We start from the raw sequence: 26,308 nt of genomic DNA on the forward strand, positions 1-26,308 counted from the left end.
CTAAGGGCCACGCCTGTACCTGCGGCTCTACTCGCCCCATCGGCTGCATAAGAAATGAGTCTCATGGAGGAGTTGACTACAGAATTAAGGGTCACCAGCTGGGAAGCCGCTTTAGCTTGAGCCCCCTCAGCTGATGGATCTTGAAGAGCATCTCTGAGCTCTTTAAGGAGATCCCTCTGAAGCCGGGTAAAATGGCATAAGTAGTTTAGCGACCTCATAGAAAAGGTCGCTGAAGCAAACATTCACTTCCCATATCTGCCCATGGTCCTAGACTCCTTGTTAGGAGGATGGACAGACTAAGAGGTTTCTGCTAACTCTTTTTTGGTGGCTGTTGCTACCACCATGGCATCAACAGGAACACCTTTGGTAAGGAACTGCTGATCATGGGGTGCTGTGATGAACTTGCCAGATCTCCTCGGAGTTGGTTCCACTGTATCCGGGGCCGACCAAGCCTTTTGAGCCACCACTGACATAAGTGGATCGAAAGGCGAAGAAACCCAGGAGGTAGAAGGTCGGGAACCGAACGCATCCAGTAATACAGACTCACCCTTGGTAGGGGCTAGGGGATTCCAGTTCCCCCTCTGCTTAAGCATTTCTAGGATGTCCGAAAAGGAAACATCTTCAGAGGGGGATCTCAGGGACCCTTCCAAATCATCTAAGTCTGTATCAAAAGTGACAGACTCAGGGGAGTCAATGTGCTTCCTCTTGCACTTCTTACGAGGGGGCTCCTCTGAATGATCAGGGGAGGCCTCGGAAAAAGAGGAAACACCCAATGGGGTGCCCTGGAGCGCCGGTTCCACACAATTGGGGTCTGGAAGAGGAGCAGAGGTTGGCACAGGCACTACTGGGGACAGAGCCGATGGGGCCAATAGTGGAGCTGACTCAGTGGCCAGCACACTCCTCATGACATCAAAGGCGTCCCTGCCACGATGCAGAGAAGGCTCTGGTTCCGAAGAAATCGGAATCCTTCTCCACACCGAGGGAGACTGCTCCGAGGCTGATGTAGGAGCCGAGCTCACCCACGCCTAAGCCCCGAGAGGGAAAACGGGGTCTGACAAGGGTCTGATGCCACTCACCCCCTTGGAGCTGATGAGGGAGCCCCGGCACCCAGATCCCTCGACGGACGGCACCATCGAGGGAATCAGAGCCGACGACGGAACCGAAGGAGATAGAATTATCGAAGCCGACGGTTCCACTACTCGAACCCCAACGAACTCCGGCTCCGAGCTCAATGGAGGAACATCGACAGAAGTGGACGGAGCAGACCCCTGTTGAGGAGGGGGTGGACAACATCTTGGCAAGTGCCTGCGACTTCAGCAACCTACTGACCACTCTCTCCACGTCGTGATCCGAGAGCCTAGAAGACCGAGAGGAGTGAGAAGATCTGTGACTGCGTTCGCTCTGAAGCAGGGGAGACAGAGGAGCCGAATGTATTGAATCCAGAGAAGGGGACTACAGCCACTTCTGGCTCCGAGGTTTCTGATGGAGACGACGGGGAGACAGTCTTATCGGTTCCAGCCGGACCGAAGTAGCAAGCAGAGTCTGAACCAAAGACTGCTCCGAACTTGGAGCCGACGATTTGGTAGATTTAGGGGATTTCACAGGCTGTCTTGGCCGGTGAATCCTGGGGCTTTATTAGACCCCTAAGAATAAGCTTATTCTTACGCTCCTGCAGAACTCTTGGACTAAATGAATGGCAGATAGAACAAGAGTCCTGCAGGTGCACAGCGCCTAAACAATAGACGCAAGAAGTGTGCCCATCTGTCAGACATTTTCTGACAGCATGAGTCACACTTCGTGAACCCAGACACCTTGGATTCTTTTGACATCCTGTAACAAAAAATACAATAGCTAACCAAACAAAATACAGTTTACAGAAAAAACACAATATACTACAGACTAAAGCTAAACTTTTTTTTTTTTTTTTTTTTTTAATAGGAAAGCCTCTAACTCAAATGGCTAGCCTATAAAGAAGGTAGAAGGAAAGCCTCTAACTTAAATGGCTAAACTGACAGGAAAAGGATAAGGAGGGGGGAGAACTCTCTAAATTAAACGAGTTCTAAAGGGGAGGGAAGGAAGCTACAAATACACACTTAGCTAACAACAAATATAAGACTAAAAATTAACAATAACCCCCAAGAAAAAGACTATTTCTAGTAAAAAGGTTCTATAAAGAAAGTTTATACGAGAATGAGCCAGAAAAATGACACCTCGCAGCTGAAGCGGCAAACAAGATCTGGGTAGCTAGCGCTAAGCATCATGAGATAAGGGGTAGCCTTGAGCCAGTAATCAGCTCTCGAGCTATAGAAGACGGCCGAGTCGGAGCCGAGGATCAGCTCCGATCCCAACCAGCAAGAACGAAGGCGAGATAGACAACTTATCATCAGTGGGTTCAAAGCCAGAAGCAGGAGCCAAGCTCATCCGAGTCGAAGCACCGAGAGGCAGAGTCAGAACCAAGACGGTCCGACTATCCTCCCTGGACCTGAACAGAGTGTCGGCTGTTAGATTCCTCAATCGGCGCCGAGGACGTCAGAGTAAACAGCCGAAGACACTGGAGCAGGCGTCGGCTCCGAAGGCTCCACAATCTATAAGCCTGACTCCTCTGGCTCTGAAGGAACGGTATGGCTCGGAGGCAGAAGAGTAGAAGCTAGCAAAAGGGTCTTCAGCTCTGAAGCTGCTTGGGTTGGAACCAATAAAAATTTAGCAAAGGGCAGTGCCTGTAAAACTTCTGCACCACACGATCTACATCCAATCCAGAAAGGCTAATGGAAGGAGGAGATGAATGGATCAAAGGTGGTACCAACTGTAAAAGTGGAGATTTTGGTATTTCTGATTCCGGTTACAAAATCCGAAAAGATAAGACAGTCTGCTCCATGACCTGTGGAGCCAATGTCGAAGACATTTTCGATTTTTTTGATTCAGTAGAAGTCTTGGAAGACTTTGTTGACTTACTGGATCCATCCTGGTCACTCAAAGCCTCCTGGAAAGAAGGTTTCAGTAAAACCCTGTCAATAACTTTCCTCTTTCTCTCCTAGAGAACCCTAGAAGAAAAGGAATGGCATATGGAGCACGTTTCTTGCAGATGTAATGCTCCTAAACAATAAATGCAGTTCACATGACTGTCAGTGACAGAGATTTTCTGCCCACGTTTAGGGCATTTTTTAAACCCTGACAAGGTGTTTGTCCTTATCAGCCATTTGTAACAAGCACAATGTAATTGGGGTGCTGACAAAAAAATTAGACACACCCAACAATTAAGATACAACAAGCCTTCCTAAAAATACAGGCTAAATATAAATGGCACAAGCCCTTCAAACTATGGGCTAAAAGGTCACACACACACAAACTACTTATCTAAGCAGATAAGAATATCAAGTTGTGACAAAGTCACTATCTAAATGCAAACAACAAAGCTATATACTACTGCTAACACACTAATAAACTTTAGCTCTTATACTTTTAAAGCTGTGACAAAAAGGTCACTATCTAAGCACACACTCAAATATAAACTAGTACTAAGAAAAAAATGTGACAGAAAGGTCACTATTTCAACACTATTTAAACACTAGAATTTAACTAGGCCTAAGAAAAAATGAGGCAAAATAGTAATCTATGAAAGAGGCACAACAAGGGAAGGGAAACTACACAGTAAAGCTGTAAGAGCTCAACTAAGTATTTACAAACTACTTTTAAGCAGAAAATATAAAAAAATTAAAAAAAAATTTGCGTAGCAAAATTATTACTGGCCCAAGCTAGCGAGAGCCTCTGATCTGTTGCAGTGGCAAAGTAGATCTGAGATAACCCTAGGTGCATCTGGGGGATAGGGACTTGGCATCGAGCTATTTGAAGACCTCGAGCTTTGTAGTAGGCCGACTTGGAGCCAAGGATCGGCTCCGAACCCATCTGTAAGAATGAACGGTGAGATAGAACAACTTCACATATATTTTTATCTGCTAGCAGAAAACAGTAACAAAAAATAAATATTTAAAATAAAATAATTGTTTTCGGTTCTCCTTGCTTTTTATCTTACTGCAATTTATCCCAGTGCTCCATGTTGGACGATGAATCTACCAGCCTTCTCTAACCTTATCCAACTTTATCCGTATGGGCTAGGGCCTGTGCTGATCCTAAGGAAGTCCTAGGAGGTCTGGTCATATCACCATCTGCCAGGAGATTTTATTTTTCATTTATGCCTTACCCATTTCTCTTGGTTATGTCCAGAGTATGGGCATGATGGGGACATTCTGCCACTCTGCCCTACCTCAGCAGCAGCTTACTCAAGAATCCCAATCTAATCCCTCTTAGGGCTAAGCCCCATTTCTGCAGATGCCCCTAGCCTCCACTAGAAATCCTGGGGGGAATGCCATTCAGACCACTCTCCTCCCAGGATGGTAACACCCATCCTTCCCCTTCTGCTCAGCCAGTCACACCAGCCATTAATAAAAACCAGGGGAGATTAACTGTTATGAAGGCTTTATCCCTGTATGCCACTAGAGTGGCTACTCAAATAAGCAAAGCAATTTAACAGTACATACTATACAAAAGTATCCAGTGTCAAAAGGAAAACAAACTCATTTATCCCACTTAAGTTTTGAAATTAAACTGAGAGAAAGAATGAAAGGCAGTATCCAATCAGTAAAAGATAAAAAATAAATCAGAAAGTTATTTGTCTTTCGGCTTTTTCCCGGTAAGGGGTCGCCAAAGCAGAACTCAGGTCCACTAATGATTGGCAGTAGATTTTTTACGAAACGTTGAAGTGCCAGCTCGACGCCCAACCTTCAACGAAGGTACACCCATTTACGCACGCATTTCTTTCGATCATTACCCAACCGTGGGGAGGACATGCAGACTCCACACAGAAGGCACTCCCAAGCCAAGCAGAGAATCGAACGGGAGAACCTCTTGCTGTGAAGTAACAACGCTACCGCCATACCACCGTGGCAATAAATCAGAAAGTACTTTTTATTAATTCAGACTGGCTGGTACTATAATTAGTAGCCACCTTGAGCAGCAATGGATTAAAGAAAAATGCTTAAGATATCAGTATAACCTTAAGTGATTTGGCACATACCTGATCTGTTAATCCTAAATGCTGGAGATTAGTGACTGCGACCATCAGTGCATCATCAATTGTTTTCATGCTGATGTCATCCTCAAGTAGATAAGAAAAATAAAGTATATCATCATACCATATCACCATGAATTTTAGAGTACAGCAGTATACATGAACATAGTTACTTTAAAAATAAAACCATACGACCAGACTATACAAATGCAACTCAAAGAAGGAAACCAATGACTAGATTGGGTCAGAATTTTACAACATTCTTCAGAAAATACTTCATATGCACAACACTAACAGCTCCGACACAAGCACATCTCAATACAATTAATGAATCAAAGCTATGTATAAAAATATGCATCCCAATTATTTCTCACGCTATTTTAAACTACCCAGAAAAGTACAGTTTTGTACCTACCATAAATGTAGATGTTCGAAGATCCACATTGCTGCAGTCCTTACACTTGGGTAGTCCGCTGTCCTCGGTCGGCCCGAATATCAAAGTATAAGGCTGACGTCGGTCAAGGTGCATTTGACTGACATCAGGACGTCAGGGTACAAATGCGCATGACCGACGTCATATCCTCAGTCTTTTCTTGCCCCAGATGTCAGAAGACCCTAAAAATAAAGGTCAAAACCAAAAGACAGCAAACAACCAACCAACCACCCTTGCACTAACTATATGTACAATATATACAATATACACATTATGTACATCCCAACCCACACAACCACCTCTAACTGTAGAGGGGAAGGAGGGAGGGTAAATTGGACTGCAGCAATGTGGATCTTCGAACATCTACATTTATGGTAGGTACAAAACTGTACTATGTTCTTCATCTCACATTGCTGCAGTCCTTACACTTGGGTAGAATCCCAAAGCAGAGGTAAGGGAGGATGGCTAACTACAAGGAAGCAGGAGCTGCCAAAATGCCCTGCAAAACAGCAGTGGCAAAACCAGCCCTGGATTTAGAGTAAAGTGGCAGGTGATAATGCCTAGAGAAAGTATGCACTGAACTCCAAGTAGCTGCCTCCAAAATATCCTTGGTTGCCACACCCCTCAAAAAAGCTGTTGAAGTGGCAGTAGCCCTAGTGGAATGAGGCCTAATCCCAGCTGGAACTTCCTTGCCATGATGGGAGTAACAGAAAGCAATGCAAAACCCAATCCACTTAGAAATAGATTGTTTTGACACAGGCATGCCCTGAGAACTCAAAGCAAAAGAAAAGTACAGTTTTGTACCTACCATAAATGTAGATGTTCGAGGATTCCATTGCTGCAGTCCTGACTATTGGGTATAGTCCGCGTCCCAGTCGGCCCGAATACCAGAGTATAAGGCTGACGTCGGTCAGGGCGCATTAGACTGACGTCAGTACGTCAGGGTACTAATGCGCATGACCGACGTCATATCCTCAGTCTTTTCTTGCCCCAGATGTCAGAAGACCCAAAAGACAAGTCCCAAAACAACCTGCACCAAAAACATGTATAATATATACAACAATATATATATATATAAAAAGATAAGCATGTAAACTCACCTACACAACCACCCCTAAACACAGAGGGGAAGGAGGGAGGGTAAATTGGACTGCAGCAATGGAATCCTCGAACATCTACATTTATGGTAGGTACAAAACTGTACTATGTTCTTCGTCTTCCATTGCTGCAGTCCTGACTATTGGGTAGAATCCCAAAGCAGAGGTAAGGGAGGCTGGCAAATTATAAAGTAGTAGGAGCTGACAACATGCCTTGTAAAACAGCTGTGGCAAAACCAGCCCTAGTCTTAGAGTATATAGGAAGGTGATAATGCCTAGAGAAAGTATGCACTGAACTCCAAGTAGCTGCTTCCAGAATATCCTTAGTTGCCACCCCCCTTAGAAATGCTGTTGAAGTGGCAGTAGCCCTAGTGGAATGAGGCCTGATCCCAGCTGGAATCTCCTTGCTATGATGGGAATAACAAAATGCAATGCAAAAGCCAATCCACCTAGAAATAGTTTGTTTTGACACAGGCTTGCCCTGTGAACTCAAAGCAAAAGAAACAAGTAACTGCTGAGACTGCCTAAAATTCTTAGTCCTGCTCAAATAATAACGCAATTGCCTGTGTACATCTAAAGTGTGCAAAATCTTTTCCCCTTTATTTTGAGGGCCTGCAAAAAACGTAGGCAAATGAATAGTTTGGTTTAAAGCCACACTAGAAACCACCTTAGGCATAAAGGAAGGATTAGTACGTAATGATACCCTGTCCTTATGGAAAATCAAAAAGGGCTCTACTGCCATAAGGGCCTGCAACTCAGACACCCTTCTTGCAGAAGTAATAGCCAACAGAAAAGCAGTCTTCCATGACAAATATTTCAATTCAGCAGTAGCTGCAGGCTCAAAAGGTTGTAGAGTAAGTTTTTCCAACACAAAATTGAGATCCCAAGCAGGAGTAGGAGCTCTACGTGGGGTCTTATATTCTTTGCCCCTCTAAGAAACTGCTTGAACAAAGGATGCGAAAACAAAGGTGGGTCACAATCATAGTGAGCTGAAATTGCTGCAGCATGAATCTTTATGGAAGAGAAGGACAAACCTTTGTCCAATAATTCAGTAAGATATTGAAGAGCCACACTCAAATTAGGCTCTGAAATCTCCAAATTCTTTGCTGTACTCCAAAATAAAAATCTCTTCCATTTTTCTGCGTACACTCTCCTAGTACTAGGCCTTCTAGCTTCCATAATCACATTTAAAACTTGTTGAGGAAGTTGAGACCTGCTGTGTTTCAACACAGAATATGCCAGGCTGTTAGATGAAGAGAGTGAAGCTTGACATTGAGCAGATGACCGTCCTTCTGAGATAACAGATGAGGAATCAGAGGTAAAGGCCATGGAGGCTTCTTTACCAGACTCCGTAGTGGGTACCAGTGTTGCGAGGCCAATCTGGAGCTATCAAAATCATCCTTGGCCTGTCTTGTCTGACCTTTAATAGTACCTTTGGAAGAAGCGGTAGAGGTGGAAAGGCATACACATGAAGGTTTTTCCAACTGAAAGACAGAGCATCCACTTTCCAAGCTGTGTGATGAAACCCCTTTGTGCAATACTTTGGCAGCTGGTGGTTTAGTGGAGAAGCGAACAGATCTATGTCTGGAGTTCCCCATGACACTGTCAGTTTCTGAAATACATGAAGATCCAGTTTCCACTCGTGGGGATCCATGATTTGTCTGCTTAACACATCTGCTAAGGAGTTCTGTGCTCCTGGCAGAAACCTTGCCTGAAGAGTTAGTTGCAAGCTTAGCAGTCTCCCATAAAATCATTGCTTGCCTGCATAGAGGATAAGAATGTGTTCCCCCTTGCTTGTTGATGTACCACATGACAGTTGTGTTGTCTGTTAGAATCAACACCTGCCCTGGAAGAAGTAATTCCTTGAAAGTCATTAATGCAAACTGGACTGCTAACATCTCTTTCATGTTGATATGTAGATGCTGTAGTCTGGCAGGCCACTTGTCTTGTATCCACTTTCCATTTAGATGAGCTCCCCAAGCAATGTCCGAGGCATCTGTCGTTAGAATCTGACTTGCCTCTGGCCGGGTCACAGAGAGTCCCTTGTTTAGGTGACATTCCTGAGCCCACCACAAAAATTCCTTTTGAATGCAAGGTATTATTTGAATGACAGTGTCCAAATCCTGGCAGTGCTGTGTCCATACATTTTGAGATACCATTGTAGCTTCCTCATATGCAGTTTGGCATTGGGAAGCACCAGAATACAAGATGCCATGAACCCTAATGCTTGAAGGACTGTCCTTGCAGTCAGCACGGACTGATGAGATAGTTGATGGAAGTAAAGTGACAGACTCTTTTGTTTGTCCGGGGTTAAAAAGGCCATCTGGGCTGCTGTATTCAGTCTTACACCCAGAAAGCACATGTCTTGAGAGGGTACTAGACTGGACTTTATTTCGTTCACAGAATACCCTAGGCATCTTAGCACTGCTATAACATATTCCAGATGCTGTAGAAGGTCTTCCTTTTCTTGAGCCAGAATCAGGCAGTCGTCCAAGTAAGGATAGATTTGAATTCCTTGAAGCCTGAAGTAAGCTATCACTGGAGCCAGAACCTTTGTGAATACTCTGCAGTAGATAAGCCAAAGGGCAATGCAGAGAACTGATAATGAGAATTTCCAGCTCGAAACGCAGATACTTTCTGCAACTTAGCCTTATAGGCACATGAAGGTAAGCTTCCTTGAGATCTAAAGTTACCATCCAGTGATCTTTGCCCAGCAGAGGTAAAAGCTGTTGTAACGTCAACATCTTGAACTTGGGAATGTCCAAAACGTGTTGAGGAGAGATAAATCCAAAATTGGTCTCCACGTGTTCCCCTTCTTTGGTACAAGGAACAGGCGAGAATAAAATCCTAGGCCCCTCTCTGACACAGTGACTGGCTGAATGGCCCCTATGTGAAGTAACTGTAAAACTTGCTTGTGAGCCTCTTTTCTTTGTAGAGGAGGAACGTCTGGCATGCCTTTGAAAGGGGGCATTGTATGGAAATAAAATCTGTAACCGTGGTGAATGATATCCAACACCCACTTGTCTTGAGTAATTAAATCCCAATTTTCTTTGAAAAGACAGTCTTCCCCAAAGGAGCTGCCAGGCGTGAATCTGCTGGCAGCTGAAAAACAGGTCATTGGGTCTGTTTACGAAAGGACTGACCCCTGCCCTCACCAGAAGTCTGAGCAGGTGAACTCCTGTTCTAGGCCTAAAAGAACTTTGAGCCCTGCCCCTACCACGTCTAGACCTACCCCTAGACTGAGAATCATAAGCAGGATATGTCCACCCCTTAGCAGGCCAATTTCTACTAAACTTGGTGGCTGCACCTGCAAAAATCTTTAACAGTTTGCATAGACTTAGCTTTGTCCTCCATTTTCTTTAAAACAGCTTCCACAGGCGAACCAAACACCACATCAGACTGTAAAGGAGCATCCAAAATCCTTGTCTTAACATGCTCAGCTAAATTCTGATCCTTCAACCAGGCATGCCTGAAGAACAGAGCTGGTAGCAGCCACCCTCGAGGAGGCCTGTACAGCATCAAAACCACATTGCAAAGAATGCTTACCCACTTGTTCGGACACATGAACCAAATCCAGCAACTCTTTACACTCAATACCTTCCGCCAAAGCATCCACCTTAGATTTCAATTGTGAAAGAAGGTAATTCTGATATTTTAACATGTGAAACTGACAATTCAAAGCTCTCATGGCTAGAGTGGAAGAAGTATACACTTTCTTTCCCCACCTATCCAAAGCCCTCGCCTCTTTATCAGTGGGGACAGGATTTTTAACCACAGAAGCTTTTACACCCTTAGGCCCCTGGGAAATAGTTTCTGGGTCCGCCCTAGGACTCTTAAACAAATATTTATGAGCTTGGGCACCCTATAATACCTATCAGGCTTAACTGCTGCAGGAGGCAAACAGTCAGAGTTCGCGAACCACTCTACAAAAACATCTTCCTCCACATTCAAGACAGGAGGAATAGCTATAGGCCTATGCTGGGGTAAAACAAGAACTCCCTAAGCCTTTTCCTGGAGTCAGAGTAATCCTGGCCTTCCCATTTAAAGTGCTCCCTCATGGAATGCAAAGTCTCTGAAAATGAGAAATCCTCAGGTGGAGACGCTGTAGGAGTGGAATCATCCACATCAGAATCAGAATAGGTAGGATACTCCTGCAAATCTTCCACAGAAGATTCTGAAGCCTCAGAACACTGTTCAAAACTCTCAAACTCAGGTTCCACCCTAGGCCTCTTGTCAGGCGGGGGCATAGAACCCCTAATCATAGTAATCAAATCTTCTGCCATCTTAAGCATATGTTTCTTAGGTACAGAACCTGAAATGGTAGGAGAAGCCCCACTGAAGCTGAAGTAGGCCTACCTCTCATAGAAGTTTTGGCAACAGAAGGAGAGGCCCTAACTACCTTGGGAAGAGAGGGAAGAACAGTCACCTGAGAAGCCCCTCAGCCTGGCCTACCTCCTGAGAAGGCACATCCTGTAAGAGTATAGTTTCTGCCTGGGACTCCATGGAAACTCCTGGCAAAACCTCCGGCTCCACTGAGCCTTCCAAAGAACCGGCGTCCGGGACTGCGGTTCCTCAACCCTAGGCTTCACTGTTTTATCCTTGCGCTTCTTGAGAAGCGGGCGTCGGAGCATCCGACGGCATTTTATAATTGCAACGCTTCCCAAACACTAACCTGGCACAGTCTAACCTCCTCTTAATAGTGCGTTTGTTAAACCTAGCACAAGACCGGCAACCAACAACGTCGTGCTCAGGCCCTAAACAAGGTATACACAAGGTATGATAATCCCTATGAGGTATCTGTTTCCCACAAGAAATACAGTTATTCACTTTTTCTGACATCCGGTAAAATACTGAGGCAAGAAAAAACCAAAATGTTCTAGGGTACTTAGCCAACTCTGTTTCGGTCTGAAACTCCGGTTTGGAAATATTTCAATACGCCAACCTGCACCGCAAAACTGCTTCTGCATCGGACCATGCGGCAAAAACGACTGAGGATATGACGTCGGTCATGCGCATTAGTACCCTGACGTACTGGCGTCAGTCTAATGCGCCCTGACCGCCGTCAGCCTTATACTCTGGTATTCGGGCCGACTGGGACGCGGACTATACCCAATAGTCAGGACTGCAGCAATGGAAGACGAAGAACATCAAACAACTGCTGAGACTGCCTGAACCCTTTAGTTCTGTCCAAATAATAACGCAACTGCCTGTGTACATCTAAAGTGTGCAAAATCTTTTCCCCTTTATTTTGGGGATTTGCATAAAAAGTAGGCAAATGAATAGTTTGGTTTAAAGCCACACTAGAAACCACCTTAGGCATAAAGGAAGGATTAGTACGTAATGATACCCTATCCTTATGGAAAATCAAGAAAGGCTCAACCGCCATAAGGGCCTGCAATTCAGAAACCCTTCTTGCAGAGGTAATTGCCAACAAAAAAGCAGTCTTCCATGATAAATATTTCAACTCAGAAGTAGCTGCAGGCTCAATAGAGTGAGTTTCTCCAACACAAAATTGAGATCCCAAGCAGGAGTAGGAGCTCTTCGTGGGGTCTTATATTCTTTGCCCCTCTAAGAAATTGCTTGAACAAAGGATGAGAAAACAATGGTGGGTCACAATCATAGTGAGCCGAAATTGCTGCAGCATGAACCTTAATAGAAGAGAAAGACAAACCTTTGTCCAGTAACTCAGTAAGATATTGAAGAGCCACACTCAAATTAGGCTCAGAAACATCAAAATCTTTGCTGCACTCCAAAATAAAAATCTCTTCCATTTATCTGCGTACACTTTCCTTGTACTAGGCCTTCTAGCTTCCAAAATCACATTCAAAACTTGTTGTGGAAGTTGAGACCCTCTATGGTTCAAAACAGAATATGCCAGGCTGTTAGGTGAAGAGAGTGAAGTTTGACATTCAGCAAATGGCTGTCCTCCTGTGACAACAGGTGTGGAATCGAAGGCAAAGGCCATGGAGGCTTCCGTACCAGACTTCTCAGTAATGGGTACCAGTGCTGTCGAGGCCAATCTGGAGCTATTAAAATCATCCTTGGCTTGTCCTGTCTGACCTTTAGAAGTACCTTTGGGAGGAGAGGCAGAGGAGGAAAGGCATACACATGAAGATTGCTCCAATTGAAAGAAAGAGCATCCACTTTCCAAGCTGTGGGATGAAACCTTTTGTGCAAAACTTTGGCAGCTGATGGTTTAGTGGAGAAGCGAACAGATCTATGTCTGGAGTTCCCCATGACACTGTCAATTTCTGAAATACATGAGGATCCAATTTCCACTCGTGGGGATCCATAATTCGTCTGCTCAACACATCTGCTAAGAAGTTCTGTGCTCCTGGCAGAAACCTTGCCTGAAGATTGAGCTGTAAACTGAGAGCAGTCTCCCACAAAATCATTGCTTGCCTGCATAGAGGATAAGAATCGTTCCCCTTGCTTGTTGATGTACCACATGACAGTTGTGTTGTCTGTTAGAATCAACACCTGCCCTGGAAGAAGTAAATCCTTGAAAGCTAGTAATGCAAACTGGACTGCTAACATCTCCTTCAGGTTGATATGTAGATGTTGTAGTCTGGCAGGCCACTTGTCTTGTATCCACTTTCCATTTAGATGAGCTCACCAAGCTTTGTCTGAGGCATCTGTCGTTAAAATCTGACTCGCCTCTGGCCGGGTCACAGAGAGTCCCTTGTTTAGGTGACATTCCTGAGCCCACCACAAAAATTCCTTTTGAATGCAAGGTATTATTCGAATGACAGTGTCTAGATCCTGGCAGTGCTGTGTCCATACATTTTGAGATACCATTGCAGCTTCCTCATATGCAGTTTGGCATTGGGAAGCACCAGAATACAAGATGCCATGAACCCTAAGGCTTGAAGGACTGTCCTTGCAGTCAGCCCGGACTGATGAGATAGCTGATGGAAGTAAAGGGATAGACTCTCTTGTTTGTCCGGGGTTAAAAGGCCATCTGGGATGCTGTATTCAGTCTCACACCCAGAAAGCACATGTCCTGAGAGGGTACTAGACTGGACTTTATTTCGTTCACAGAATACCCCAGGCTTCTTAGCACTGCTATCACATATTCCAAATGATGAAGAAGCTCTTCCCTTCCTTGAGCCAGAATCAGGCAGTCGTCCAAATAAGGATAGATCTGTATTCCTTTTAGCCTGAAGACAGCTATCACTGGAGCCAGAACTTTCGTGAACACTCTGGGCGCAGTAGATAAGCCAAAGGGCAATGCAGAGAACTGATAGTGAGAAGTCCCAGCCCGAAAACGTAGATACTTCCTGCAACTTAGTCTGATAGGAACATGAAGGTAAGCCTCCTTGAGATCCAAAGTTACCATCCAATGATCTTTGCCCAGCAGAGGTAAAAGCTGCTGTAACGTCAACATTTTGAACTTGGGAATGTCCAGATAAGTGTTGAGGGTAGATAAATCCAAAATTGGTCTCCACGTGTTCCCCTTCTTTGGTACTAGGAACAGGCGAGAATAAAATCCTAGGCCCACTTCTGACATAGGGACCGGCTGTATGGCCCCTATTTGGAGTAACAGAGAAACTTGCTTGTGAGCCTCTATTCTTTGTTGAGGAGGAACGTCTGGCATGCCTTTGAAAGGAGGCAAGGTATGGAAATAAAACCTGTAACCGTGGTGTATGATATCCAATACCCATCTGTCTTGGGTAATTAAAGTCCAATTTTCTTTGAAAAGTGCCAACCTTCCTCCCAAAGGTGCTGCCAGACGAGAAGGCTCTGGCAGCTGAAAAGGTAGGTCATTGGGTCTGTTTACGAAAGGACTGACCCCTGCCCTCACCGAAGACTGTGCAGGAGAACTCCCTGTTCTAGGCCTGAAAGAGCCCTGAGCTCTGCCCCTACCACGTCTAGATCTACCCCTAGACTGGAAATCATAAGAAGGATACGTCCACCCCTTAGTAGGCCAATTTCTACTAAACTTTGGAGGCTGGACCTGCAAAAAATCTTTAACAGTCTGCATAGACTTAGCCTTGTCTTCCATTTTCTTTAAAACTGCCTCAACAGGAGGACCAAACAACACGTCAGATTGTAAAGGAGCATCTAAAATCCTTGTTTTAACATGTTCAGACAAATTTTGATCCCTTAGCCAGGCGTGCCTGCGAAGAACTGACCCAGTAGCAGCCACCCTAGACGAGGCCTGTACAGCATCAAAACCACATTGCAAAGAATGCTTACCCACCTGTTCAGAAACATGTACTAAATCTTGCAACTCTTTACAATCAATACCTACTGCCAGAGCATCAACCTTAGACTTCAATTGTGAAAGGAGATAGTTTTGGTATTTCAACATGTGAAACTGGCAATTCAAAGCCCTCATAGCAAGAGTGGAAGAAGTATAAACTTTCTTTCCCCATCTATCCAAGGCCCTAGCCTCTTTGTCTGCAGGAACCGGATTCTTTACAACAGAAGCCTTAACACCTTTAGGCCCCTGGCTAACAGTTTCTGGGTCCGCCCTAGGACTCTTAAAAGATACTTATGAGCTTCAGGCACCCTGTAATACCTATCCGGCTTAACAGGAGCAGGAGGCAAAGAATCAGGATTAAGAGAAGCCTCGAAAAAACATCTTCCACTACATCCAAAACAGGAGGTATAGCCAAAGGCCTATGCTGGGGTAAAACAAAATTCCCTAAGCCTTTTCCTGGAATCAGAGAAGTCCTGACCTTCCCACTTAAAATGCTCCCTCATGGAATGAAGAGTTTCTGAAAAGAAAAATCCTCAGGAGGAGAAGCAGAAGGAGTAGAATCATCCACATCAGAATCAGAATAAGGAGAGTACTCCTGCAAGTCTTCAGCCGAAGACTCTGAAACATCTGAAGCCTGCTCAAAACCCCCAGCTCAGGCTCCATCCTAGGTCTCTTATCAGGAGGGGCATAGAACCCTAATCAAAGTAATCAAATCTTCTGCCATTTTAAGCATATGCTTCTTGGGCACAGTTCCTGAAGAGCTAGGGGTAACACCAACTGAAGCTAAACCTGGCCTGCCCCTGGGAGAAGCCTTTGAAACAGAAGGAGAGGGCCTAGCCACCCTAGGAAGGGAGGGGAGTATAGTAACCTGAGAAGCCCCCTCAGCCTGACTTGCCTCCTGAGAGGCCACATCTTGCAATAATAAAGTCTCACCCTGGGAACACAAAGAAACCTCCGGTGGAGCCACCGGCTCCACCGACACCTCTAAAGAACCGGCGTCCGGTACAGACGGTTCTTTTAGCCTAGGCTTAACTGCTTTGTCCTTGTGCTTCTTGGAAGAAGCGGGCGTCGGAGCATCCGACGGCATTTTATAATTGCACCGCTTCCCAAAGACTAACCTTGCACAATCCAACCTTCTCTTTATAGTGCGTTTATTAAATCTAGCACAAGAGCGACAGCCAACAACGTCGTGCTCAGGCCCTAAGCAAGGAATACACAAAGTATGATAATCTCTATGCGGTATCTGTTTCCCACAAGAAATGCAATTATTGACTTTTTCTGACATCCGGTAAATCACTGAGGCAAGAAAAACTAAAATATTCCCAACGGGTACTTAGCCAACTTTGAACTCGGTCTGAAACTTCAAATCGAAAAATCTCAGAACGCCAACCGGCACTTGCAATGCTGCTTCTGCATCGGACCATGCAGCAAAAAAGACTGAGGATATGATGTCGGTCATGCGCATTTGTACCCTGACGTCCTGATGTCAGTCAAATGCGCCTTGACCGACGTCAGCCTTATACTTTGATATTCGGGCCGACCGAGGACAGCGGACTACCCAAGTGTAAGGACTGCAGCAATGTGAGATGAAGAACATCTTAACACTTACCTATATTATATATGGAAAGATAAACGGCATTTCATAACAAATATGAGAAAGCATACAAGGTAATACGAATATCATTAGTAAAAGATCTAGGACACGGCGCTCTGTTTTTTTATGTCAAGCTCCTACATTTACACCACTCCACCCATGCAATCCAAAACAACCTTATACAATTAACAATGTGTGAAGCCCAACCAATCCTTATTCTTGAACTCCACTGGATATTGGGGATGGGGGTGGTAATTACAACTACAATAAGGGTTATGAAAGTAACTGTAGTACAGCCGTGTGTTAAGATGCTACCATCAGCAGATGCTTGAATAAAGAGAATACTTTAACAGTAAATCATAAAATGAAAGTTATGTACTTACCATAACACAATAGATCATGGTTTTCTTCTGTCCATCTCAAAAAAGGGTATATCAGACCTGAGTTTGGCACCTAAAGAAGACTTCTTCGGCTCCAAGCATCAGGATTCTCCCATTCCTGTAATGTACCACCACCCAACCAGAATATCTCAGAGTTTCTCCAACAACAACAACATTTCAACAGAAACTAGGGATGTCCCGTATGAGACTGGAATGACGCAGTATACATCTAAGGGTAAGTCAAGGCTCCAGCTAAGATCAGTGTGGTCAAATGGGAGCTATAGAGAGCTGATAATCTGGTAGGACAGTGGGACGTTATTTTGAGATGGATGGAAGACGACGACATAGATCTGATAATATGGCAAGTGCATATCTTTACAAAGCCAGTGCTGTGCCTTTTCCATCGGCCTCACCAAATGGTAGAGAGTCTACAGTGACATAAGCCCTGGAAAGCACTATGGATGAATCATCCATATAATAGTGGACCCGAAGGTAGCTCTTGATCTAGATTGTCAAAAAAATTTATAATGAGAAATAAAGATGTAAACTGTAGATAATGTTGTGGATGCCCAAATATCAGAAGGGACACTTCTAGAAAGCAGTAGAAGTCACTACTGTTCTAGTGAAGTGCAGTTTCAGTTTGGAGGGCAAAGACAGACTCTAGACTTACTAACAAAAAATATACATTCAAAGAATCACCTGGATTGGTTAATAGGAGACTCCAGTGCCTAACTTCAATTTGTAAAAAAAAAGACAAAAAGCTGGGGAGATTTCCAAAGGACTTTTGTTCGATGCAAATAAAAATGTAACTGATGGTAAACGTCTAGAGACTCCATTAGGTATTTACTTCCGCAAGCATAAACAGAAAAAAAGTCTGGTAAACGTATGGTCTGTCTGGTTCAATGTCATCCTCAATACCAAGCTAGGTAGATAATCTAGGTTGGTTTGGACAGACACCCTGACACTGTGAAAGATGAGATATGGAGGTTTGCATGACAGTACATAGGTTCATAGGTAGGTACCAGGCTATCTGCCGGAAGGCATTTATAAGCCTAGCCAGAATGTGTTGGCTTTCGCTGCCCCCTTAGATTAGTTCCCTGTGCCTCTGTCCAGCACAGCCAATGAAGTGATCCCCGGAGTAAGCTTTATTTCCCATCGACTCGTCAAGGTTTCCCTTGAAGAGTGTTAGCGAGGAGTTCTGCCTAATGTAGATTGGAATCGTGTTCTAAAGAATGGAAAGTGTCTGGGACAGGAATCTATCCCTCCACCACTTTCTATTTATTGTTGTGGTGAGGTTTAGATCCCTAGAAAATGTGGCTCGAGGGGATAAGCTTTTCTTAGGTGGAGCATGTCCATCAGTTCTGGGTTGGATGTCAGGCAGAGATTACCTCTGAGTAGGTGGTATGCAACAGAGCACAGCTGGAGTTTCTTCAGTCGAGATGAATAGGGCATCTGTTTGAGGCCAGTGATGCTCTTGGTGAGGAACTTCTGTGGTCTTTCAAGCTGTTGCAGGTGTCTTGTAAGATATATTCCAAATGGGATGCTGTACTCTATGATGGGTCTGATGAGTGATGAGTAGAGAGGCATAAAGACCTCTTTTGATCTGGATTGCAAACCCTTTTGTGATAAGGTGGGCCACGTAGAAGGATTTTCTAACCACTTTGGCAATGCGATTATCAAAGGAGAGATCACTATCTACTAAATGCCAGAAGTCTAAACCTCAAGATGCACGCACTCTAAACTCTCCTTAGCATGGAGAACATCGATATCTGTGCAGTAACAGAAACCTGGTTCAAGGCTCCCGAGAGCACCCCAGCACTACCAGGTTATACCATGCTTTTCGGCCCCAAAACTTGGACCGAACCACAAAAGGAGGGGGAGTATAAATATTTGTCAAAGATAGCCACACCTCCAGGTTGGTGGCACAGCACGAAGCATCAGAGACTATCCATGTGCAACTAACTGTGGGTAAAACTGCCTTCCAGTTTATAGCCTGCTACAGACCACCCTCCCAAACACAGGAACCCCACTTGGCCTTCCTGAGAATACTGGAAAATATGAAGGTCTCTCCAAACACCATTATATTGGGCGACACTAACTACCCAAACATAGACTGGGAGCATTACTCTAGCTCCAACACCCTAGCCCAAAGGTTCCTAGAATTTATAAACTCAAATGCTATGGAACAACTTGTTACCACTCCCACAAGAGGGGAAAACATACTGGACCTGATCATCACCAACATGGGGACACTATGCTCCAGACCAGAAGTGTATCCCTCACTGGTAAGATCAGACCATAAACTAATCTCACTGGATATTCACATCCCGACCCCACCCCCTGCCCAGAAAACCACAGTGAAAAACTTCTCTAAAGCAAATTTCACATGCCTCAAAACCGAGGCGAAATCCTTCAAAGCCCCCGGGCCTGTGGAAAATCGCCCAGAGCAGAATCCTTTATAAACGCATTCTATGAACACCTTCAGGAATGCATGGATCATGCAATCCCAAATAAAACCAAGACCCAATCCTCCAAAGACAGAAGTCCTGTCTGGTGGACCCCAGCCATAAAAAAACTATACAATAGAAGGAGGAAGCTACTACACGATAGAGCAAAATCCCAAAAAGGGAAGGCATCTCTGATCAGTATTAGCAAAAAACTACGGGCACTCATAAAATCGTCTAAGGCCAGCTTCGAGAGAAAAATTGCACAGGACACTAAGGATAATCACAAGGCTTTCTTTAGTTATGTTAGGAACCTGGGTGGGAATTCCCAGATATGCTCAGAATTAGTCCAAAATGACAAAAAATACACCGAACCCACAGACATTGCCAACATCCTAGCTGACAGGTTCAGTGCAAACTTCTCCCCCCCCCCCCACCAAAAGGGCAAATATCTATCCCAACAGAATGCTGCCCCCCTGACATCTCAGATGCTCAGTTAAGAGCCGCCCTCTCCAAAGCAAAAAACACAGCATCAATGGGACCAGATGGTGTCCCGGCTGCATCCTACATGAACTCCAAGAAGAGCTAAACCCAAACATAAAACTACTGTTCAATCTTAGCCTTACTACAGGATATGTACCCAAAGAGTGGCGTACAGCAACAGTGGTCCCTCTCCACAAAGGTGGTGCCTCAACAGATCCTGGAAACTATTGCCCCATAAGCCTGACTAGCTTGGTCTGCAAAGCTATGGAAAGGATCATCATGGACCTCATAAATAAAGATATTGGGGACCTACAGGCACTGGATCCTACCCAGTTTGGCTTTGTTAAGGGCAGATCCTGCCTCTTAAACCTGGTCGATTTCTTTGAAACAGTCACCAAGGCCATTGACGAGGGGAAAGTGGTCCACACAGCCTACCTGGACCTCGCAAAAGCCTTCGATACAATACCCCACTGGGCATTATAGATAAGCTCACCAGCTTAAATATAAACCCTATGTCACTAGATGGGTTGCAAACTGGCTCAAGGACAGAACCCACATGGTTAGAATTGCTGGAGCCATGTCAGACTCCAAACCAGTTACAAGTGGCGTCCCACAAGGCTCAGTCCTGGGACCTCTCGTTCGGTATATATTTCTCGGCGGTACAGGCCAACACGGAAGGACTGTGGCTGACCAAGTTCGCAGATGACTGCAAACTGGGCACCATAATCAACTCTCCAGCTGACACAAGCATCCTCCAAAAGGGCCTCATAGAAACAGACAACTGGTGCCAGAGCCATGGCCTCAATCTAAACGCCAAAAAGTGTATAGTCATCCCCTTTGGCAAAAACAAAGTGCCCACAAATTACCACATAGGTGGTAATCCATTAAGTACAGAAGAAGTCATTAGGGACCTGGGGACCCAAGTTGATAGCAATCTCTCATTTGACAACCATGTGGCCAAAGTGGTTAGAAAAACATTTTATATAGCCCACCTAATCATGAAGGGATTCACATCTAGATCAGGGGAGGTCATCGTACCTCTTTACTCATCCCTCATCAGGCCCATAATTGAGTACAATGCCCCTTTTGGGATGTAACTTACCAGATACCTGCAACAACTGGCAAGACCCCAAAAGTACCTCACCAAGAGGATCAAAGGGCTCAAACAGATGCCATATGCTGCCCGGTTAAAGAAACTCCAGCTCTACTCAGTGGCATACCACCTGCTCAGAGGCGATCTGTGCCTGACGTATAAAGCCATGCCCAACCCGGAATTAATGGACATGCTGCACCTCAGAAAATCCAAATCCCATCGAGCTACGCGCTCGAGAGACTTGAACCTCAGCACTGAAATAAATAGGACATGCTGGAGGAACAGATTCATAACCCAGAGGCTCCCTTCACTCTGGAATAAAATCCCAGTCCAGGTTAGGCAGAGTCCCTCATTGACTCTCTTCAAGAGGAATCTTGATGAGTGGATGGGAGATCGTAGGTTTACCCCGGCTATCACTTCTGTGTCACTGTTAGATAGAGGCACAGTATACTAACCTCAAAAAAAGGCATAGCAAAATTAATTTAAAATGGGTGGCGAAAGCCAAACACACTCTGGCTAGGCTTATAAATGCCCTAGGGCAGATAGCCTAGTATGAACCTATGAACCAACTTGGGTCCCCAGATCCCTTATAACATCTTCCATATTTAGGGGACTACCACCTATGTGGCAGTTTGTGGGTACTTTATTTTTTCCAAAGGGGATGACTATGCACTTTTTGGCATTTAGCTTGAGGCCATGATTTTGACACCAGGTATCAGTCTCAGTGCGACCCTTTGGAGGATGTCTGTGCAGGCTGAGTCTCAATTATAGCACCTAGTTTGCAGTCATCTGCAAAACTGGTCAGCCATAGTCGTCCTGTGCTTGCCTGTACCTCTGAGAAGTATATGCCGAACAGGAGGGGTCCTAGGACTCAGCCCTGGGGAATGCCACTTGTAACCAGTTTAGAGTCAGACCTAGCTTCAGCAACTCTTACCATGTGGGTCCTGTCCGTGAGCCAGTTGGCAACCCATCTTGTGACATAGGGGATTATGTTCAGGCTGGTGAGCTCGTCTATAATACCAGAATGGGAAATGGTGTCGAAGGCCTTTGCGAGGTCTAGGTAGGCTGTGTGTACCACCTTTTCCTTGTCTATAGGCTTGGTAATGGTCTCACAGAAGTCCACCAGGTTTAGGAGGCATGATCTGCCTTTAACAAAGCCGAAATGGGTAGGTTCCAGTGTATGGAGGTTCCCAATGTCTCTGCTAATGAGTTCCATGATGATGCACTCCATAGCCTTGCAGACCAAGCTAGTCAGGCTTATAGGGCGATAGTTCCCGGGGTCTGTTGTGGCTCCACCTTTGTGGAGCGGCCCAGTTTGAACAGTGTGTTTAGGTGAGGGGTTAGTTCGTCTTTGAGCTCATGTAGGACACAGTCTGGGACACCGTCCAGTCCCACTGAGGCTGTGTTTTCGGCTTTGGAGAGGGCTGTTTTAACATGTCTGTGATTTCAGGGGCTTTACATTCTCTTGGTATGGTTATGGACCCTTTTTGAGTTGAGAGGGGGGAGGTGAAGTTTGCGCTGAACCTGCCAGGATGTTGGCAATATCGGTCGGTTCAGTGTATTTTGTACCATTCTGCACCAACTCCGAAAAGATCTGAGCATTGCCACTTAGATTCTTGACATAGCTAAAGAATGCCTTGTGGTTATCTTTGGAGTCCTTGGCAATTTTTCTTTCGAAGCACACCTTGGATGATTTTGAGGGATCGTAGTTTCTTGCCGATACTGATCAGGAATGTCTTCCATTCTTGGGATTTTACTCTTTTCTGTACTAGTTTCCTCCTTCTGTTGCATAGCTTGTTTATGGCAGGAGTTCACCAGACTGGTTTCCTTTTCTTGGAGGAGTGAGTCTTGGTTTTGCTTGGGATAGCACTATCCATGCATTCTTGTAGGTGCCCATAGAATGCATTAGTAAAGGACTTTGCAGCTTGGACAATGTTATCCTTTAGCAAGCGGGCTTTGAAAAGTACAGTTTTGTACCTACCATAAATGTAGATGTTCGAGGATCCACATTGCTGCAGTCCTAACTATTGGGTAGTCCGCTGTCCAGTCGGCCCGAATACCAAAGTATATAACTGACGTCGGTCAGGGCGCATTAGACTGACGTCAGTACGTCAGGGTACTAATGCGCATGACCGACGTCATATCCTCAGTCTTTTCTTGCCCCAGATGTCAGAAGACCCTAAAAAGACAAGGCCCAATATACCTGCACCAAAAATATGTACAATATATACAAAATTATCAGCATATAACCTCACCTACACAACCACCCCTAAACACAGAGGGAAGGAGGGAGGTAAATTGGACTGCAGCAATGTGGATCCTCGAACATCTACATTTATGGTAGGTACAAAACTGTACTATGTTCTTCATTCCACATTGCTGCAGTCCTAACTATTGGGTAGAATCCCAAAGCAGAGGTAAGGGAGGCTGGCAAATCATAAAGAAGCAGGAGCTGACAACATGCCTTGCAAAATGGCTGTGGCAAAACCAGCCCTAGACTTAGAGTAGAGAGGAAGGTGATAATGCTTAGAGAAAGTATGCACTGAACTCCAAGTAGCTGCCTCCAAAATATCCTTAGTTGCCACCCCCCTTAGAAATGCTGTTGAAGTGGCAGTAGCCCTAGTGGAATGAGGCCTAATCCCATCTGGAATCTCCTTGCCATGATGGGAATAACAAAATGCAATGCAAAACCCAATCCACCTAGAAATAGTTTGTTTTGACACAGGCTTGCCCTCTTGAACTCAAAGCAAAAGAAACAAACAACTGCTGAGACTGCCTAAAGTCCTTAGTCCTGCTTAAATAATAACGCAATTGCCTGTGTACATCTAAAGTGTGCAAAATCTTTTCCCCTTTATTTTGGGGTCTGCATAAAAAGTAGGCAAATGAATAGTTTGGTTTAAAGCCACACTAGAAACCACCTTAGGCATAAAGGAAGGATTAGTACGTAATGATACCCTATCCTTATGGAAAATCAAAAGGCTCTACTGCCATAAGGGCCTGCAACTCAGACACCCTTCTTGCAGAAGTAATAGCCAACAGAAAAGCAGTCTTCCATGACAAGTATTTCAATTCAGCAGTAGCCGCAGGCTCAAAAGGTTGTAGAGTAAGTTTTTCCAACACAAAATTGAGATCCCAAGCAGGAGTAGGAGCTCTACGGGGGGGGGTCTTATATTCTTTGCCCCTCTAAGAAACTGCTTGAACAAAGGATGCGAAAACAATGGTGGGTCACAATCATAGTGAGCTGAAATTGCTGCAGCATGAATCTTAATGGAAGAGAAGGACAAACCTTTGTCCAATAACTCAGTAAGATATTGAAGAGCCACACTCAAATTAGGCTCAGAAATCTCCAAATCCTTTGCTGTACTCCAAAATAAAAATCTCTTCCATTTTTCTGCGTACACTTTCCTTGTACTAGGTCTTCTAGCTTCCATAATCACATTTAAAACTTGTTGAGGAAGTTGAGACCTGCTGTGATTCAACACAGAATATGCCAGGCTGTTAGATGAAGAGAGTGAAGCTTGACATTGAGCAGATGACCGTCCTTCTGAGATAACAGATGTGGAATCAAAGGTAAAGGCCATGGAGGCTTCCTTACCAGACTCCTTAGTAGTGGGTACCAGTGTTGCCGAGGCCAATCTGGAGCTATTAAAATCATCCTTGGCTTGTCTTGTCTGACCTTTAAGAGCACCTTTGGAAGCAGAGGCAGAGGTGGAAAGGCATACACATGAAGATTTTTCCAACTGAAAGAAAGAGCATCCACTTTCCAAGCTGAGTGATGAAACCCCTTTGTGCAAAACTTTGGCAGCTGGTGGTTTAGTGGAGAAGCGAACAGATCTATGTCTTGAGTTCCCCATGACACTGTCAATTTCTGAAATACATGAAGATCCAGTTTCCACTCGTGGGGATCCATGATTTGTCTGCTTAACACATCTGCTAAGGAGTTCTGTGCTCCCGGCAGAAACCTTGCCTGAAGAGTTAGTTGCAAGCTGAGCGCAGTCTCCCATAAAATCATTGCTTGCCTGCATAGAGGATAAGAATGTGTTCCCCTTGTTTGTTGATGTACCACATGACAGTTGTGTTGTCTGTTAGAATCAACACCTGCCCTGGAAGAAGTAACTCCTTGAAAGCCATTAATGCAAACTGGACTGCTAACATCTCCTTCATGTTGATATGTAGATGCTGTAGTCTGGCAGGCCACTTGTCTTGTATCCACTTTCCATTCAGATGAGCTCCCAAGCAATGTCCGAGGCATCTGTCGTTAAAATCTGACTCGCCTCTGGCCGGGTCACAGAGAGTCCCTTGTTTAGGTGACATTCCTGAGCCCACCACAAAAATTCTTTTTGAAGGCAAGGTATTATTTGAATGACAGTGTCCAAATCCTGGCAGTGCTGTGTCCATACATTTTGAGATACCATTGCAGCTTCCTCATATGCAGTTTGGCATTGGGAAGCACCAGAATACAAGATGCCATGAACCCTAATGCTTGAAGGACTGTCCTTGCAGTCAGCACGGACTGATGAGATAGTTGATGGAAGTAAAGGGATAGACTCTTTTGCTTGTCCGGGGTTAAAAAGGCCATCTGGGCTGCTGTATTCAGTCTCACACCCAGAAAGCACATGTCTTGAGAGGGTACTAGACTGGACTTTATTTCGTTCACAGAATACCCTAGGCATCTTAGCACTGCTATAACATATTCCAGATGCTGTAGAAGGTCTTCCTTTTCTTGAGCCAGAATCAGGCAGTCGTCCAAGTAAGGATAGATTTGAATTCCTTTTAGCCTGAAGTAAGCTATCACTGGAGCCAGAACCTTTGTGAATACTCTGGGCAGTAGATAAGCCAAAGGGCAATGCAGAGAACTGATAATGAGAATTTCCAGCTCGAAAACGCAGATACTTCCTGCAACTTAGTCTTATAGGCACATGAAGGTAAGCTTCCTTGAGATCTAAAGTTACCATCCAGTGATCTTTGCCCAGCAGAGGTAAAAGCTGTTGTAACGTCAACATCTTGAACTTGGGAATGTCCAGATAAGTGTTGAGGATAGATAAATCCAAAATTGGTCTCCACGTGTTCCCCTTCTTTGGTACTAGGAACAGGCGAGAATAAAATCCTAGGCCCCTTTCTGATACAGGGACTGGCTGAATGGCCCCTATTTGGAGTAACAGAGAAATTTGCTTGTGAGCCTCTTTCCTTTGTGGAGGAGGAACGTCTGGCATGCCTTTGAAAGGGGGCAATGTATGGAAATAAAACCTGTAACCGTGGTGAATGATATCCAACACCCATCTGTCTTGAGTAATTAAATCCCAATTTTCTTTGAAAAGAGACAGTCTTCCTCCCAAAGGAGCTGCCAGACAAGAATCCACTGGCAGCTGAAAAGGCAGGTCATTGGGTCTGTTTACGAAAGGACTGACCCCTGCCCTCACCAGAAGTCTGAGCAGGTGAACTCCCTGTTCTAGGCCTAAAAGAACCTTGAGCTCTGCCCCTACCACGTCTAGACCTACCCCTAGACTGGGAAT

The 26,308-nt window shown here is 44.9% G+C and overlaps 1 protein-coding gene across 1 annotated transcript in view; it reads right to left on the reverse strand.

The window, feature by feature from the left end:
- Nucleotides 1-26,308, reverse strand: part of LOC122803253 — a 1,850,609-nt gene that overhangs the window by 785,973 nt on the left and 1,038,328 nt on the right. Inside the window, exon 5 of the mRNA XM_044072846.1 lies at nt 5,072-5,152. Within this exon, the coding sequence (XP_043928781.1) occupies nt 5,072-5,152 (81 nt within the window). The remainder of the gene's footprint in view (nt 1-5,071; nt 5,153-26,308) is intronic.

The sequence above is a fragment of the Protopterus annectens genome, chromosome 5.part1, assembly GCF_019279795.1.
Source record: "Protopterus annectens isolate FY-2018-M chromosome 5.part1, PAN1.0, whole genome shotgun sequence".
NCBI classification, from domain to species: Eukaryota; Metazoa; Chordata; order Ceratodontiformes; family Protopteridae; genus Protopterus; species Protopterus annectens.